Source organism: Carassius gibelio, chromosome B9 (genome assembly GCF_023724105.1).
Source record: "Carassius gibelio isolate Cgi1373 ecotype wild population from Czech Republic chromosome B9, carGib1.2-hapl.c, whole genome shotgun sequence".
Lineage (NCBI taxonomy): Eukaryota > Metazoa > Chordata > Actinopteri > Cypriniformes > Cyprinidae > Carassius > Carassius gibelio.
In genome coordinates, this window is record NC_068404.1 from 30,687,079 (window position 1) to 30,703,848 (window position 16,770).

General features: G+C 38.8%; 1 protein-coding gene across 20 annotated transcripts in view; it reads right to left on the reverse strand.

The window, feature by feature from the left end:
- The window catches only part of LOC127964884 (NACHT, LRR and PYD domains-containing protein 12-like), a 1,383,583-nt gene that overhangs the window by 36,380 nt on the left and 1,330,433 nt on the right, over nt 1–16,770 (reverse strand). For 13 of the 20 annotated variants that reach the window (XM_052565325.1, XM_052565318.1, XM_052565333.1 and 10 more), the window contains 2 exons: nt 8,329–8,442; nt 404–517 (listed from right to left, as the gene is read on the reverse strand). The exons of 2 other annotated variants lie outside the window; for them this stretch is intronic. In XM_052565325.1, coding sequence (XP_052421285.1) covers nt 404–517; nt 8,329–8,442 — 228 coding nt within the window. The remainder of the gene's footprint in view (nt 1–403; nt 518–8,328; nt 8,443–16,770) is intronic. 5 more of the 20 variants (XM_052565330.1, XM_052565329.1, XM_052565322.1 and 2 more) reach the window with 2 other exon arrangements.

The following is a 16,770-nucleotide window of genomic DNA, read 5'->3' on the forward strand; positions in this document are numbered from 1 at the left end:
CATAAAAAAAAAAAATCAAAAGGATTAACAATGCAGATGAATTTTCACAGCCTTTTTTGATCATATTTGCCAAGGGTGCCAATATTTGTGGGCATGACTGTATATAGTAATGTGAAATACGATTGGGAGTCTGCACAAGGTGTTTATTTTGAAATGTACATTATTTTTTAACGTTTATTTTGTATTTGCTGACGCGGTGTGTATCAAAAATAGACTATGCACCCATCTTTAGCGAAGCGGCGCAGAGAGCCTCTTCTGGGACGCTTTTAAAAAGTGCTAAATTCGTCAGCATAACCATAACCCCCCCCCCCAAAAAAAAGCTGTAAACCTAGGGGAACACTTAATATGTAATATGAATGACTCCCATAAAGCAGTTCAATCATCACCACACGATTATCCTCACCTGGGGTCAGAGGTCACTGCTTCATCACTGAGTTTAGGAGGATTAATCATGGATCCGTCACTCTTCAGAGACACACAGCTGTGATCAGGAGATGAAGATCTCTGACTGCAGATCCTGAGAAAACACACAGAAATATCACACTCTTTTGCTGTAAACAGTGATGATGACAGAAAGTGAGAATCTGCAGCATCAGTCAGATGTGACGCCAAAACACATTTACATCATGATCATCTGATCCGGACGCCTTCTCCACATGTGTGAATGGTTTGCCAGCAGAAGACAGTTTGTCTTCCACTAATAAACAAACTCTTAGCAATGCTGTGAGGTTTTCTGACCCACACTCTCAGTCATACAGGGGTCAAGCATCCAAACAAATACAGTAGGGCTCGAAAGTTTGGGCACCCTTTGCAGAATCTGTGAAAATGCGAGTAATTAAAAAAAAAAAAAAAAGAGATCATACTAAATGCATGTTATATTTTATTTAGTACTGTTTTTAGTAAGATATTGTACATAAAATATATGAACATTTAGTCCACAAGACAAAACAATTGCTGAAATTATTAAAATAACCCCACTCAAAAGTTTGGGAACCCTTGGTTCTTAGTACTGTGTTCTGTTACCTGATGATCCTCGACTGTCTTTCTGTTTTGTGATGGTTGTGCATGAGTCCCTTGTTTGTTCTGAACAGTTAAACTAAGCAGCGTTCTTCAGAAAAATCTTTAAGGTCCTGCAGATTCTTCAGTTTTCCAGCATCTTTGCATATTTGAACCCTTTCCAGCAGTGACTTTATGATTTTGAGATGCATCTTATCACACTGAGGACATTTGAGGGACTCAAACACAACTTTTTAAAATGAACATGATGAAGATGGCCAAATTTGTCTTATTTTGTTGAAATATAATTTTTTTCCATTTAGTTCTGCCATTCATAAGCAACAGAAGATACTTGTATGTTTCCCGGTACACAAATTAAGTACAATTTACCTTGATCTTCAAATTCCAAAAGTTTTCACCCCCCAGCTCTTAATGCATCTTGTTTCCTTCTGGAGCATCAGTGAATGTTTGAATCTTTTTAAATTTCTGAACGTATAGGCTGTTCCCAGAGTGCTGTATCAAGGCACCTCAGTGAGAAGTCTGTGGGAAGGAAAAAGTGTGGCAAAAAACGCTGCACAACAAGAAGAGGTCACCGGACCCTGAGGAAGATTGTGGAGAAGGACCGATTCCAGACCTTGGGGGACCTGCGGAAGCAGTGGACTGAGTCTGGAGTAGAAACATCCAGAGCCACCGTGCACAGGCGTGTGCAGGAAATGGGCTACAGAGAAGCAGCACTGGACTGTTGCTCATTGGTCCAAAGTAATTTTTTCGGATGAAAGCAAATTTTGCATGTCATTCGGAAATCAAGGTGCCAGAGTCTGGAGGAAGACTGGGGAGAAGGAAATGCCAAAATGCCTGAAGTCCAGTGTCAAGTACCCACAGTCAGTGATGGTCTGGGGTGCCATGTCAGCTGCTGGTGTTGGTCCACTGTGTTTTATCAAGGGCAGGGTCAATGCAGCTAGCTATCAGGAGATTTTGGAGCACTTCATGCTTCCATCTGCTGAAAAACTTTATGGAGATGAAGATTTTGTTTTTCAGCACAACCTGGCACCTGCTCACAGTGCCAAACCCACTGGTAAATGGTGTACTGACCATGGTATTACTGTGCTCAATTGGCCTGCCAACTCTCCTGACCTGAACCCCATAGAGAATCTGTGGGATATTGTGAAGAGAAAGTTGAGAGACGCAAGACCCAACACTCTGGATGAGCTTAAGGCCGCTATCGAAGCATCCTGGGCCTCCATAACACCTCAGCAGTGCCACAGGCTGATTGCCTCCATGCCACGCCGCATTGAAGCAGGCATTTCTGCAAAAAGATTCCTGACCCAGTATTGAGTGCATAACTGAACATAATTATTTGAAGGTTGACTTTTTTTGTATTAAAAACACTTTTCTTTTATTGGTCGGATGAAATATGCTAATTTTTTGAGATAGGAATTTTGGGTTTTCATGAGCTGTATGCCAAAATCATCAATATTAAAACAATAAAAGACCTGAAATAGTTCAGTTGCTGTGCAATAAATCTAAAATATATGAAAGTTTAATTTGTATCATTACATTATGGAAAATAATGAACTTTTATCACAATATGCTAAGGTAAGTGTGTACATCGAGAGAAATAAACTGCAGATGTTCATGTGAACAACTTCTTTAACTTGAGAAAACGCTCTTAATACACATACATTTGTTAATAAAGTTAATAAAACGAAAACATGAATGTTTTAATCCTATTGAATAAAAAGAAACAATCCACTCGAAAGCCTCTCCTCATCTTGACAGGACCTGGATCAGTGAGCTGCATCTCGGGCCGATGACGTCACTTCCAGGGAGGCATGTTGTACACGCCCCCGTCCCTTGACTCCGCCCTCACGTCAAAACAGTGCCACAAAGAGAGACGTGCAGAAAAATGAAGCGCAAAGGGAAAATGGTATCGCAAGCTTAAACTAGACTGACAAGCTGTGGCAGGCATACTTGCCAACCTTGAGACCTCAGAATTAGGGAGATATTCGGGGGGGGGGGGGCTTTAAGCAACAGCTGCGAATGGAACGGCTACAGCGACCGGAAGTTTGCTGTCACACCGCCGTAGCCAAGAACGTAAAAAACACTAAGCAACGGTAAACAGGACAGCACGACGCGGCATTAATTCAATTATTGAGATACAAAAAAAATGTCATTTAAAAAAGCAATAGAAGGATTGCTTTTGGCATCATTGTAAAATAAAATATTTTTTTATTACCTATATAGATGTTCTCTGGATTCCCAATGAGATCGTTTGTGATCAGACAATCATAAACTGATGCAAATTACAGTGTCATATGCCATAACATTTATTTACCTAATCTCTCACGTTGTAGCGACTCCGGCAAATCAGCTGTTCTCCCTTTACGTAGTAGACCGTTAAAGTAGAACGTCACAAAGTAGCAGTTAAATTCGCGCATGCGCAATATAACGCCAGAATGGTGTTGCCGTTCCATCAGAGGCTGTTGCTAAGTCCCTATTGTTCGGTCTGAAACGGCGCCCAGTGACGGATGGTGTAGCAATATTGTTATCCGGGTGGAAATCGGGAGAAATTCGGGAGAAAGGTTGGTCCGGGAGATTTTCGGGAGGGGCTTTGAAATTCGGGAGTCTCCCAGAAAAATCGGGAGGGTTGGCATGTATGGTGGCAGGGGTAGGGATGGGAACCGAAAACCGGTTCTTATTCAGAACCGGTTTTGTTCTTTGAAAAGAACCGGAACCGTGAGCAATTTCTAAGTTTCGGTTCTGAAAACGGTTCTTGTGCAACACGTGACCAAGTGCTGTGAGCAGCCTTGCTCCGCTGTTCTGAGTATTCGGCGTTTCCCGTAAAGGATGTCACGAACCGAATAACAGACACACCTCTCTGCCTCTTTAATTACTGAGCACATTGATTCCAATAATGCGCATTCCACAGACTCGTTTCGCTGTCGCGTCTTTAATTGCCGGACACATTGTTTCCCACGACTGTATGTACACTCGCGACTTTTAACAGTGCACATCGTTTTGTCTACATCTAACAGCAGCGCGCTGCACCTGCCGCCACTAAATTACATTATATTTGTCCCATATTGTCATTAATATACATACTGGCTTCGACTTGGACCACTAAATACATAGACTGCTATTGTTATGCAAGTATGAGGGTTAGATTATTTAGTGTACAGGTCATTTCAAGAGTGATAAACAAAGTGATAGAAAATATTTATTTTAATGCATTTAAATGTTTCAAAATGTGGAAATCACTCATTGCATCACACCATCTCCTGACTGCATTATTATTTGTAAAATAGGGACTTTATGGAGAGTGTGTATACATGTTTATAAGTTTAATCGTTTATATTTCATTAATTAAGGAAAATTAACAAGTGTCTCAGCCCTCAAGGGACTGTTAAGCAGCTTATTCCTGCTTGAAAAGCAAAAGTTATTGATAGTGTAAAAAACAACTTTGAAACACATGCTGATTGATGGACTAGCATTACTCAACATTACTTACTAACTACCTACTTTTACTAAGGTAAAATATGAAAAAAAAAAAAAAAAACACATAATAATAGTTCATTTAAATGGAACCAGAAGCCGAACCGGAAAACTTCTAAAAATACCCCAACCCACTTATGAAGATCTTTATACTGTAATATATATTGCATTTTGACATTGCCAACCTTTAAATTAAGTTGACAGTAAGTATTAAACAGTATTGAGCATTGAGTAGTTGAGTATTGTGCATTTTACCTTACCACTATTTCTTAATAATTGTTTAATGATTTTAATGGAACCAAAATAAGAACCGGAACCGTTAGGTGGAACTGAAACCGGTATCGGAACCGGAAAATGTCTAACAATTCCCAACCCTAGGCAGGGGGGGCTTGGTTTAGCAGCGGGAGAGAGAATCAGGAGATGAGCAGTAAGTGAGTGGTTTGGGCAAAAACTATCAACACCTGTTTCTTGTTTCAGTAATTGGCGAGGAGAGAGTATAAAACGCCAGGAGAGACAGAAGCAGTCGAGAGAGAGACGGCCTGCTGACGTGAACCGGAAAGAGTAAACCGGAAGTGTTGTGCGATCGTGTCTGTGTTGATGTCAGAGTAAAAGTCACCATTGGTGTTTATAAAGTTTAAGTTTTATTTTGAGTTAATAAATTCATCAGCAGTCCAGCCGACCCCTTTGTCCTCTTCCTTTCCTCTCACAAACTTACTAGACACGCAAAATGAAACCAGCGTTGCAAATAAATTAATAGATATGACCATGGAAAATATGTATTGCAAAATCATTGCTTTCGCGCTGTTTCATTTATGTTTTGCAATTCTTAATTTTTGTTTGCAAAAAGCAAATTTATTTTCCTCAGTACTTTAATTTTCGTTTGCAAAACTTTATTTTCTTTTGCAAAACGTAAATTTTTTGCGTTTATATACGCTGTTAAATTGACTCCATAGAACTACTGCTACTACTGTCTAGTCCAGGGGTTCCCAAACTTTTCAGACCGCGACCCCCAATATTAGATTGCTGACGACCCGCGACCCCGATGATGCCGATATTTTTATAATTTTTATTTCATTTTTAAGATTACAAATAAACAGCATTCAAGACTGCAAGAGTTTGAATCTATATGGGCCTTAGTACTCTTTTTGATGGGTTTTTTTTTTTTTTTGTGATTGTATTGTTTGTGTAATATGTGCTAAATTGTGAATAAATGGATGGGCGCTGTGCGCGGAGCAAAGCAGGTCCACTCTAGGTTTAATTTTGGAGATCGCCACCCGCAGATCATCTTCCACGTTAAGCCGTGACCTGTGTTTATTCTTAATGTAAGTCAGCGCGGAGAATGTCTTTTCACATAAATACGTTGAGCCAAATTGCATGAGGACATCCAACGCGGCTTTCGACAACTGTGGATATTCCAGTGCGACAGAAACCCAGAACTCATCCAGCGTCTTGCCGTCAAATGCCGTCCTCAGGGTTCGATCGGTTGAAAGTTCTATCAGCGCATCTTCCATATCTGACGCCAGATGATTTGCCGTGGTTACATTAAATGGCGACCTTATCCAGTCATATTGGTCGGGAGCGTCTCCTTCAGGGAAATACTTATGAAAGTAATCTGGATAAATCCAGATTAAAAATTATTTTTTCATTGTGCTCACATATTAGATGGGGAAAAATTACAGAGGGATTTATGGATATCTACTTTTGTTATCCTGTAAATCAGAATATACTATCAATAGCCTTAAAAATGATTTTCGCCATGTTTTTTGTAATAAAATGTTATATAAATCAGGCTAGGAATAATATATTTACAAATCCCTCATGTCTCAATAATATAACTAGGTACAAGACTGGAACGTTTGGTGTATATACTATAGGTGCTACTAAAGTGGAGATTTCGTACTTGGAGTATGAGAGAAAGGTCATTTTGAGAAAACAGGCTTTAAAGATTTATCATCAGCCAATGAGATTGCGCATTCAGCCCTTTTACTTTTAATGTAAATTGGTTGCTGATAAAAAGGAAATGACTTTTAATGTAAATTGGTTGCTGATAAAAAGGAAAATGACCATATTTGGATCTGACAGCATTGTACAGTGAAGAGAGAGCTTTCCAGCCGTGCCTGTGATGAAAGAGAGCAGACAGAGATTGCGGATCGGCAGGATGATTTATAACGCTAACTTTTGTTGAATTTACGCGAAATCTACAGACGCAAACAGACAAAGTGTAATAAAATAAAGACCTAAATGTGTATTTCGGAATTTTTTTTTTCACCATCTCGCATTAACATATAAAAAAAATAAAAAAATAAAATACAAAAAAACGTTTCTGTAAATCATCTCGCGACCCCCGCACCCCACTCCGCGACCCCCACTTTGGGAACTACTGGTCTAGTCTATGTACATGTTTCAGGTTTAAATATCATTATATGCCATAACTGTAAGGATAATACACTATTTCCTCTGTGAACTTCATATTTGAATATTATGTAGATCTATTGTTTACATCAAATTCATGCTTTATTCATCAGTGCAGTCTGTCTCTTTAATGCTTGAAATCCTAAACGACTGTTTCAATTCAAAGTGTGTCTTTGAACGGACGGACATGATTTTTACATTCTGTTTCTGACGTACAAAGGCACAAAACATTTGTTCATTATTTTATGGTTTTTTTCTTCCACTTGTTTCAGTTTTTCTGCCTCAATGCGCTCCAGTGCTGTAAATGTAACGCCTCTTGTTCAGTCTGTTGAATCAAATACTGGATCATTTCTCACCTGAGGTCAGAGGTCACTTGATCATCTCTCCGTTTATTCCACTCCTAAAACTCCTTCAATTAAACTCCACAACACCTTTTTTTAAATAATTGTCCTTGTAAAAAAAAAAGGTGTTGTCATATAATAATGTGAGGTTTTCTTAACTTTGAGGATGAACATCTTGTCATCTATTTCTGGCTTCCTAGCATGAATATATAGTAATGTGAAGTACGAGGGACGCTTTTAAAAAGTGCTGCGGAGCGTCTGGTGTAAACACGAGCATTGACCAGAGTGACCGCGATCAGCTCCGGTAGCTGCGACGAAGCCGTAACACACCACAGACGTGTGCAGTGGAAATCAGGGGCAAACAGTGTTAAGTGCTGTGCATCCTGGCCCTGACAAGCATCAAAAGTCCAGTCATCAGCGCATGACAGGTTTTGACCCAGCTAAACTGTGAAAGGGACTTCTCAACCATGAACAGTGTAATACAAACTTTTCACAATAGGATTTGCTGCTTTTAGCGATATGTTAAGCTATCACATTTAACAGTTAATGCATTTGCAGGTCAAGACAAACATCTGCAAAAGGCTGCAAGGAGACAATCTTGCAGCACACATGAGGATCTCAATAAATGGGCCAGACGTTTCTGACTTTCTGTATCAAGAGGCTCTGGAAATGTTCTTCCAGAAGCCCAGAAAGATACAGTGCAGTGACAAAAGCTGCACACTTTGTGGATAAATTACATGTTCAGTTTAATGTACAGTTCAAATAATTGTGCAATGGAGCTTTTTAGCCATTTAGCCTCCTTGTTAGTGCATCCGCCTCCCATGCCGGAGACCCGGGTTCGAGCCCCACTCGGAGCGAGTGCGAGGACCCGGGAGAGAGGGGTTACAATTGTCCAGTTAATATATTCACAGCTGCCATTAAAAGAAACAAATGAACACCATGACTCATTTAAGTGTTTGGGTTTGGGTCTGTGTCAATCCCCCCCCCCCCCCCCCAAAAAAAAGCTGTAAACCTAGGGGAACACTTAATATGTAATATGAATGACTCCCATAAAGCAGTTCAATCATCACCACATGATTATCCTCACCTGGGGTCAGAGGTCACTGCTTCATCACTGAGTTTAGGAGGATTAATCATGGATCCATCACTCTTCAGAGACACACAGCTGTGATCAGGAGATGAAGATCTCTGACTGCAGATCCTGAGAAAACACACAGAAATATCACACTCTTTTGCTGTAAACAGTGATGATGACAGAAAGTGAGAATCTGCAGCATCAGTCAGATGTGACGCCAAAACACATTTACATCATGATCATCTGATCCGGACGCCTTCTCCACATGTGTGAATGGTTTCCAGCAGAAGACAGTTTGTCTTCCACTAATAAACAAACTCTTAGCAATGCTGTGAGGTTTTCTGACCCACACTCTCAGTCATACAGGGGTCAAGCATCCAAACAAATAGTTCAAACTACAAAAGCCCAGTGTCTATACGAAAGAAAAGCTCTACAAGACTATTATAAAGCAGCCAAACAACTATAAACTGATTCTGAGCTGCACTTCTGGGTAAGTGTGTTATTAACTGTTCTTCATGATAAAACTCTAGAACTATATGGAGTCAATTTAACGCTGTATATATACACAAAACAATTAAGTTTTGCAAAAGAAAATAAAGTTTTGCAAACAAAAATTAAAGTATTGAGGAATATTAATTTGCTTTTTGCAAACAAAAATTAAGAATTGCAAAACATAAATGAAACAGCAAGAAAGCAATGATTTTTCAATACATATTTTCCATGGCAATATCTATTAGTTTATTTGTAACGCTGCTTTTATTTTGTGTGTCAGTCTAGTTTGAGCTTGCGATACCATTTTCCCTTTGCGCTTCATTTTTCTGCGCGTCTCTCTTTGTGGCACTGTTTTGACGTGGGGGCGGAGTCAAGGGACGGGGGCGTGTACAACATGCCTTCCTGGAAGTGACATCATCGGCCCGAGACGCAGCTCACTGATCCAGGTCCTGTCATGATGAGCAGAGGCTTTCGAGTGGATCGTTTCTTTTTATTCAATAGGATTAAAACATTCATGTTTTCGTTTTATTAACTTTATTAACAAATGTATGTGTATTAAGAGCGTTTGCTCAAGTTAAAGAAGTTGTTAACATGAACATCTGCTGTTTATTTCTCTCGATGTGCACACTTATAGCATTAAAATGTGTATTGTTTCATTTGGTTAACTGCAAATGTTTGTTTAAAATCTCTTAACTTGTGGGAGGACGCCAGCGCACAGAAGCGTTCTTTGTTTACATTAGTTCAGAGGAAAACACAGCCCAGAAGAGTTTTGTAAATATACTGTAAAAGCCTGACATGCCAATAAAGCTTTGATTATGCTATGTGACAGGAATTTTTTACTGGAAGTGCACTTTAGAGGATGAATTTAACAATAACCATATAAATATCCTAACACTATAATAATAAATAGTAGAATTATAAATTAATAATTCGCTAGTTTCATTTGTAAATGAAAACACTCATTTATCACAGAACGTTAATTAGGTAAGCAATACATGGATTGAAAGGGGAAAATAAGCATAACAATAAATAAAAAAATATATATCCCTAATTAATAAAGGTCCTTCTCAAAAAATTAGCCTATTGTGATAAAAGTTCATTATTTTCCATAATGTAATGATAAAAATAAAAATTTCATATATTTTAGATTCATTTCACACCAATTGAAATATTTCAGGTCTTTTATTGTTTTAATACTGATGATTTTGGCATACAGCTCACAATCTCAAAAATTAGAATATCATGAAAAGGTTCTCTAAACGAGCTATTAACCTAATCATCTGAATCAACTAATTAACTCTAAACACCTGCAAAAGATTCCTGAGGCTTTTAAAAACTCCCAGCCTGGTTCATTACTCAAAACCGCAATCGTGGGTAAGACTGCCGACCTGACTGCTGTCCAGAAGGTCATCACTGACACCCTCAAGTGAGAGGGTAAGAAACAGAAAGAAATTTCTGAACGAATAGGCTGTTCCCAGAGTGCTGTATCAAGGCACCTCAGTGGGAAGTCTGTGGGAAGGAAAAAGTGTGGCAAAAAACGCTGCACAACGAGAAGAGGTGACCGGACCCTGAGGAAGATTGTGGAGAAGGACCGATTCCAGACCTTGGGGGACCTGCGAAAGCAGTGGACTGAGTGGACAGGCGTGTGCAGGAAATGGGCTACAGAGAAGCAGCACTGGACTGTTGCTCAGTGGTCCAAAGTACTTTTTTCGGATGAAAGCAAATTTTGCATGTCATTCGGAAATCAAGGTGCCAGAGTCTGGAGGAAGACTGGGGAGAAGGAAATGCCAAAATGCCTGAAGTCCAGTGTCAAGTACCCACAGTCAGTCAACTTTTCTTACTCTCAATCTGTGTCTACTGAGCAACTTAATCAATGCATAGCCTCTTTTTCATTAGTAGATGTATGGCGATTATTCAACCCGTCCCAAAAATCATTCACATTTTTCTCAGGTAGACACAAAACATATTCACGGATTGACTACATTTTCGCTTCCTCTTCCTTGACCTCAATGCTACTTGAAGTCGACATCTTTCCCCTTTATCTTTCAGACCATAGCAGTAATTTTTTGAAATTTTCAATTACCCAGCGACCTTCCCGAGCCCCCAGATGGCGCTTTAATTCTAATTTATTAAAAAATGAGTTTTTTTGTGATCAATTCAGATGTAAATTACGTGAATTTATTGAAATCAATAAAGGCTCTGTGGATAATCCACGGATATTGTGGGAGGCGATAAAGGGCTTCATAAGAAATTTTCAATATCATTTGCTTCCTTCCGACAGAAAATTCACCGTAAGAAAATTTCTGACTTAGAATCCAATCTCCGATCATTAGAACACGCAAACCAACACTCTTTTTCTGATTGTACAGCAACTAAAATTGAAACTGTTAGGAAAGAACTTAATTTATTATACAGAGAGAGAGCCGAATTTCTTATTCAAAGTTCTAGACAAAATTATTATTTTCAAGGTAGCAGACCTAGCCATTTATTGGCTCTAAGACTACGTAATAGTGAGAAATTTGCTAATATTACAGCGGTGAAATCTCAAACCGGTGAGGTTCTGACTGACCAGAAGAGCATAAATGACACTTTTCGTTCCTTTTATCGTGATCTATATAGTTCCAACTCTAAATGTGAATCTGCATCTTACACTTCTTTTTTATCTACTCTTAATCTTCCACATCTGGCAGAATCAGATTCTGAATCTTTAGCTAGGCCTTTATCACTTATTGAATTAGAATCATCGATTAAAGTTATGAGTAAGGGGAAATCCCCAGGCCTAGATGGCATACCAGTTGAATTCTACTTGACCTTTTGGTCCGATTTGGGGCCACTTATGCTAGATATGATGCAGTACTTGATCGATCATGGTTGCTTCTCACAAAATATGAACATGGCCATTATATCTCTGCTATTAAAAAAAGATAAAGACTCTACTTTATGTTCTAGTTACCGCCCACTTTCTCTAATTGGTACAGATATAAAAATTTATGCAAGAGTTTTAGCCAGTCGTCTAGAAGGCTTTATGACTAAACTTGTTAATCATGACCAAACAGGGTTTATTAAATCTTGTTCTGCTTCAGATAATCTGAGAAGACTTCTTCACATAATCTCTTCATCTGATCAGTTGATTTCTCCCTCTGCTATACTCTCTTTAGATGCAATGAAAGCATTTGACCATTTGGAGTGGAACTATTTGTGGGCAGTGCTCGATCATCTGGGTTTTAACTCTGTCTTTATAAATATGATTAAAATCCTCTATGCTAATCCTTCAGCCACCATTCTTACTGGCCAGATTAGTTCACAATCATTTCCTATTGCAAGAGGCACCCGCCAGGGTTGTCCTCTTTCACCTTTACTGTTTGCTTTATCTCTAGAACCTCTTACTTAAGCTGTACGTCAGTCAGAATTTATACGTCCCATCTCTGTTAAGAACACGTTACATTACATATCTTTATTTGCAGATGACATACTGCTATTTTTAGATAATCCAGCTCTATCAGTCCCCCATGTTTTAAATTTATTTAACCAGTTTAGTAATTTATCAGGGTACAAAATTAATTGGACAAAGTCATATTTGCTCCCTCTTAATTTTTGTGTTGGGTCTGCTACATTTTTTGGTTTTATTCCAGTGGTGCATTCTTTCACATACCTAGGTATAGATATTTATCCATTCTTGAAGGATATTGTCTCAAATAATTTGAATAAAAACTTGGCTAAAATTACCTCAGATCTGGCAAATTGGACACATCTTCCTACTTCTTTCCATGCAAGAATATCTGTTGTCAAAATGAACATCCTTCCTCGTGTTAATTTCTATTCCTCTATGATTCCTCTACCCCGGCCTGCTGGCTATTGGAAAAAACTTGATTCAGTAATCTCTCAATATATTTGGAATGGTAAACGCCCCTGAATTAAATTATCTACTCTACAGCGTAACAGGTCAGATGGTGGCTGGTCATTTCCAAATTTTAAATTATACGCTGATTCTTTTACTCTTTGTGCACTGTCAGCCTGGTTTAAACCAAATGTGTCAACCTCATGGTGGGCTATTGAAGAATCTCTTATTTCTCCACACAGTATAGAACGTGTTTTTTGCTGGTGTTTCACTCAGACAATGTTAACTTCATTTTGGCCCTATCATAACACATTTTATCTCTACTTGGAGAATGGTGACCAGGAAGACAGAGTCAAACTTGAGGTGGCATCGTCACTCACCCTTGTTTCATAATAATATTTTTTTATCAGGCAAAAACCCATTTTACTGTCCACAATGGATTAAATGTAAATTAATTTCCTTTGGTGACATTTTTGACGACAAAGGTCTGAAATCATTTCAAGATATTAAGACTCTTTTTAATCTACCAGGTACCTCCTTTTTCATGTATCTTCGCATTAGGTCGGCACTTCGCGCGTATGGAGTTCCCTAGGATGCACAATTGCCTGTGTTTCCCTTGCGAAAAGTTATTCTCCCCACTGATAATTCTATTATTTCTGCTTCAGTTATTTACTCTTTTCTCCTCAAACAAACATATAAACCATTATCCATAACAACTATCTGGTCTAAGGACATCAGTGGTGACTTACAAACTTTATTTTCTGATCAAATCTGGGAGACAATAATATCATCCTCAAAAAATCCAAATCATCAGATGATCCATTGGAAATTATTACACAGACTCTATCTGTCCCCTTTAAAATGTTTCTATATGCATGTGTCACCTTCCCCAAATTGCAATTTATGTCCACAAGGGGTACTCGGTACATATTTAAAAATTTTTTGGGAATGCTCTGCACTTTCTTCTTTCTGGTCTCAGCTTGCTCATGATATAGCATTCCTATTAGAAAAAGATGTGGTTTTGACTCTAGATCTTTTCTTTTTAAATAATTTTTCAACATTGTCACAGTCTCCGCAACAGAGAAACTTACTTTTAGCTGCTCTTACTGCTGCAAAAAAAATGTTAGTTAGTCGCTGGGTTCCTCCCCATTCAATGACCAGACATGTATGGGGCTTATCTATGCTGACATTGTTTCTATGGAACTATCTACAGCTCGTATTCATGGAGCAATGACAAAAACTTTGAAAACCTGGAGTGTTATCTTTGACATTGTTAAATCTTTTATATCTTCTTTTTTATGTATAATTTATTTCAAATTTGTTTATAATTTGATTTATTTGGTTATCTATTTATTTATTTTTTAATTTTTTGTGCTTGAGTATTGCACTTTGCACTTTTCGCCACTGCAGTGTCTTGTTTCTCTCGGCACAGTGTGGGTCTGCCTGGTGGGTTGGTGGGTGGGGGGTATGGCCGCAGTCTAGATTGGTGTCTCATATTTTGTATTGTACTGAAATGTTGCTTAATAAAAACAACTGTTCACAAAAAAAAAAGTACCCACAGTCAGTGATGGTCTGGGGTGCCATGTCAGCTGCTGGTGTTGGTCCACTGTGTTTTATCAAGGGCAGGGTCAATGCAGCTAGTTATCAGGAGATTTTGGAGCACTTCATGCTTCCATCTGCTGAAAAGCTTTATGGAGATGAAGATTTTGTTTTTCAGCACGACCTGGCACCTCTCACAGTGCCAAAACCACTGGTAAATGGTTTACTGACCATGGTATTACTGTGCTCAATTGGCCTGCCAACTCTCCTGACCTGAACCCCATAGAGAATCTGTGGGATATTGTGAAGAGAAAGTTGAGAGACGCAAGACCCAACACTCTGGATGAGCTTAAGGCCGCTATCGAAGCATCCTGGGCCTACATAACACCTCAGCAGTGCCACAGGCTGATTGCCTCCATGCCACGCCGCATTGAAGCAGTCATTTCTGCAAAAGGATTCCCGACCAAGTATTGAGTGCATAACTGAACATAATTATTTGAAGGTTGACTTTTTTTGTATTAAAAACACTTTTCTTTTATTGGTCGGATGAAATATGCAAATTTTTTGAGATAGGAATTTTGGGTTTTTATGAGCTGTATGCCAAAATCATCAGTATTAAAACAATAAAAGACCTGAAATATTTCAGTTGGTGTGCAATAAATCAAAAATATATGAAAGTTTAATTTTTATCATTACATTATGGAAAATAATGAGCTTTTATCACAATATGCTAATTTTTTGAGAAGGACCTGTATAATATTATTATCTATTATATACGGTTAGCCTATGAATGAATGAATAAATGAATGAATGATGCATTTATATAGTGCTTTGTGTACTGTTGTCCACCCAAAGCGCTGTGCAATCATGTGGGGGGTCTCTCCTCAACCACCAGCAGTGTTCAGCATCCACTTGGATATATTATAAATACCGTATTTTCCAGACTATAAGTCACACTTTTTTTCATAGTTTGGCTGGCCCTGCGGCTTATAGTCAGGTGCGACTTATTTATCAAAATGAATTTGACATGAACCAAGAGAAAACATTACCGTCTCCAGCCGCGAGAGGGCACTCTATACTCCTCAGTGCTCCTGTAGTCTACACTGAAAACATAGAGCGCCCTCTTGCGGCTGTAGCCGGTAATGTTTTCTCTTGGCTCTTGGTTCTAAATAAATGTGATTTATAGTCCAGTGCGACTTATGTTATTTTCCTCGTCATGACGTATTTTTGAACTGATGCGACTTATACTTAGGTGCATAAAAAGACACGATCAACGGACTGTGGGATGGATAAAAAATATTTTATCAATCTCTGATAATCTCAGGTTGCTCTGCTCACCTTGTTTGTTTATTCATTGAACTCGTGGCCACGACATTATCACGTTCCCAAGAATTAATATCTCGTGTCCACGACAAAACTTAATTTATGCCAGTTATGTAAATGAAAAACGAATTTGCGATCGATATGAAACTTGAGTTGTAGACCTCTTTAATGATGTGTGATAATGTGATAATGATGAAGTTATAGTTTATGAAGTGAATTGCATTATTTTACATTAAAACTAGCAGTAACTCTGAATTAATGTGAGCAAAGAACGCTTCTGTGCGCTGGCGTCCTCCCACAAGTTAAGAGATTTTAAACAAACATTTGCAGTTAACCAAATGAAACAATACACATTTTAATGCTATAAGTGTGTACATCGAGAGAAATAAACTGCAGATATTCATGTTAACAACTTCTTTAACTTGAGCAAACGCTCTTAATACACATACATTTGTTAATAAAGTTAATAAAACGAAAACATGAATGTTTTAATCCTATTGAATAAAAAGAAACAATCCACTCAAAAGCCTCTGCTCATCATGACAGGACCTGGATCAGTGAGCTGCGTCTCGGGCTGATGACGTCACTTCCAGGGAGGCATGTTGTACACGCCCCCGTCCCTTGACTCCGCCCCCACGTCAAAACAGTGCCACAAAGAGAGACGTGCAGAAAAATGAAGCGCAAAGGGAAAATGGTATCGCAAGCTCAAACTAGACTGACAAGCTGTGGCAGGGGTAGGGATGGGAACCGAAAACCGGTTCTTATTCATAACCGGTTTTGTTCTTTGAAAAGAACCGGAACCGTGAGCAATTTCTAAGTTTCTGTTCTGAAAACAGTTCTTGTGCAACACGTGACCAAGCGCTGTGAGCAGCCTTGCTCCGCTGTTCTGAGTATTTGGTGTTTCCCGTAAAGGATGTCACGAACCGAATAACAGACACACCTCCCTGCCTCTTTAATTACTGAGCACATTGATTCCAATAATGCGCATTCCACAGACTCGTTGCGCTGTCGCGTCTTTAATTGCCGAACACATTGTTTCCCACGACTGTATGTGCACTCACGCCTTTTAACTGTGCACATCGTTTTGTCTACATCTAACAGCAGCGCGCTGCACCTGCCGCCACTAAATTACATTATATTTGTCCCATATTGTCATTAATATACATACTGGCTTCAACTTGGACCACTAAATACATAGACTACTATCGTTATGCAAGTATGAGGGTTAGATTATTTAGTGTACAGGTCATTTCAAGAGTGAT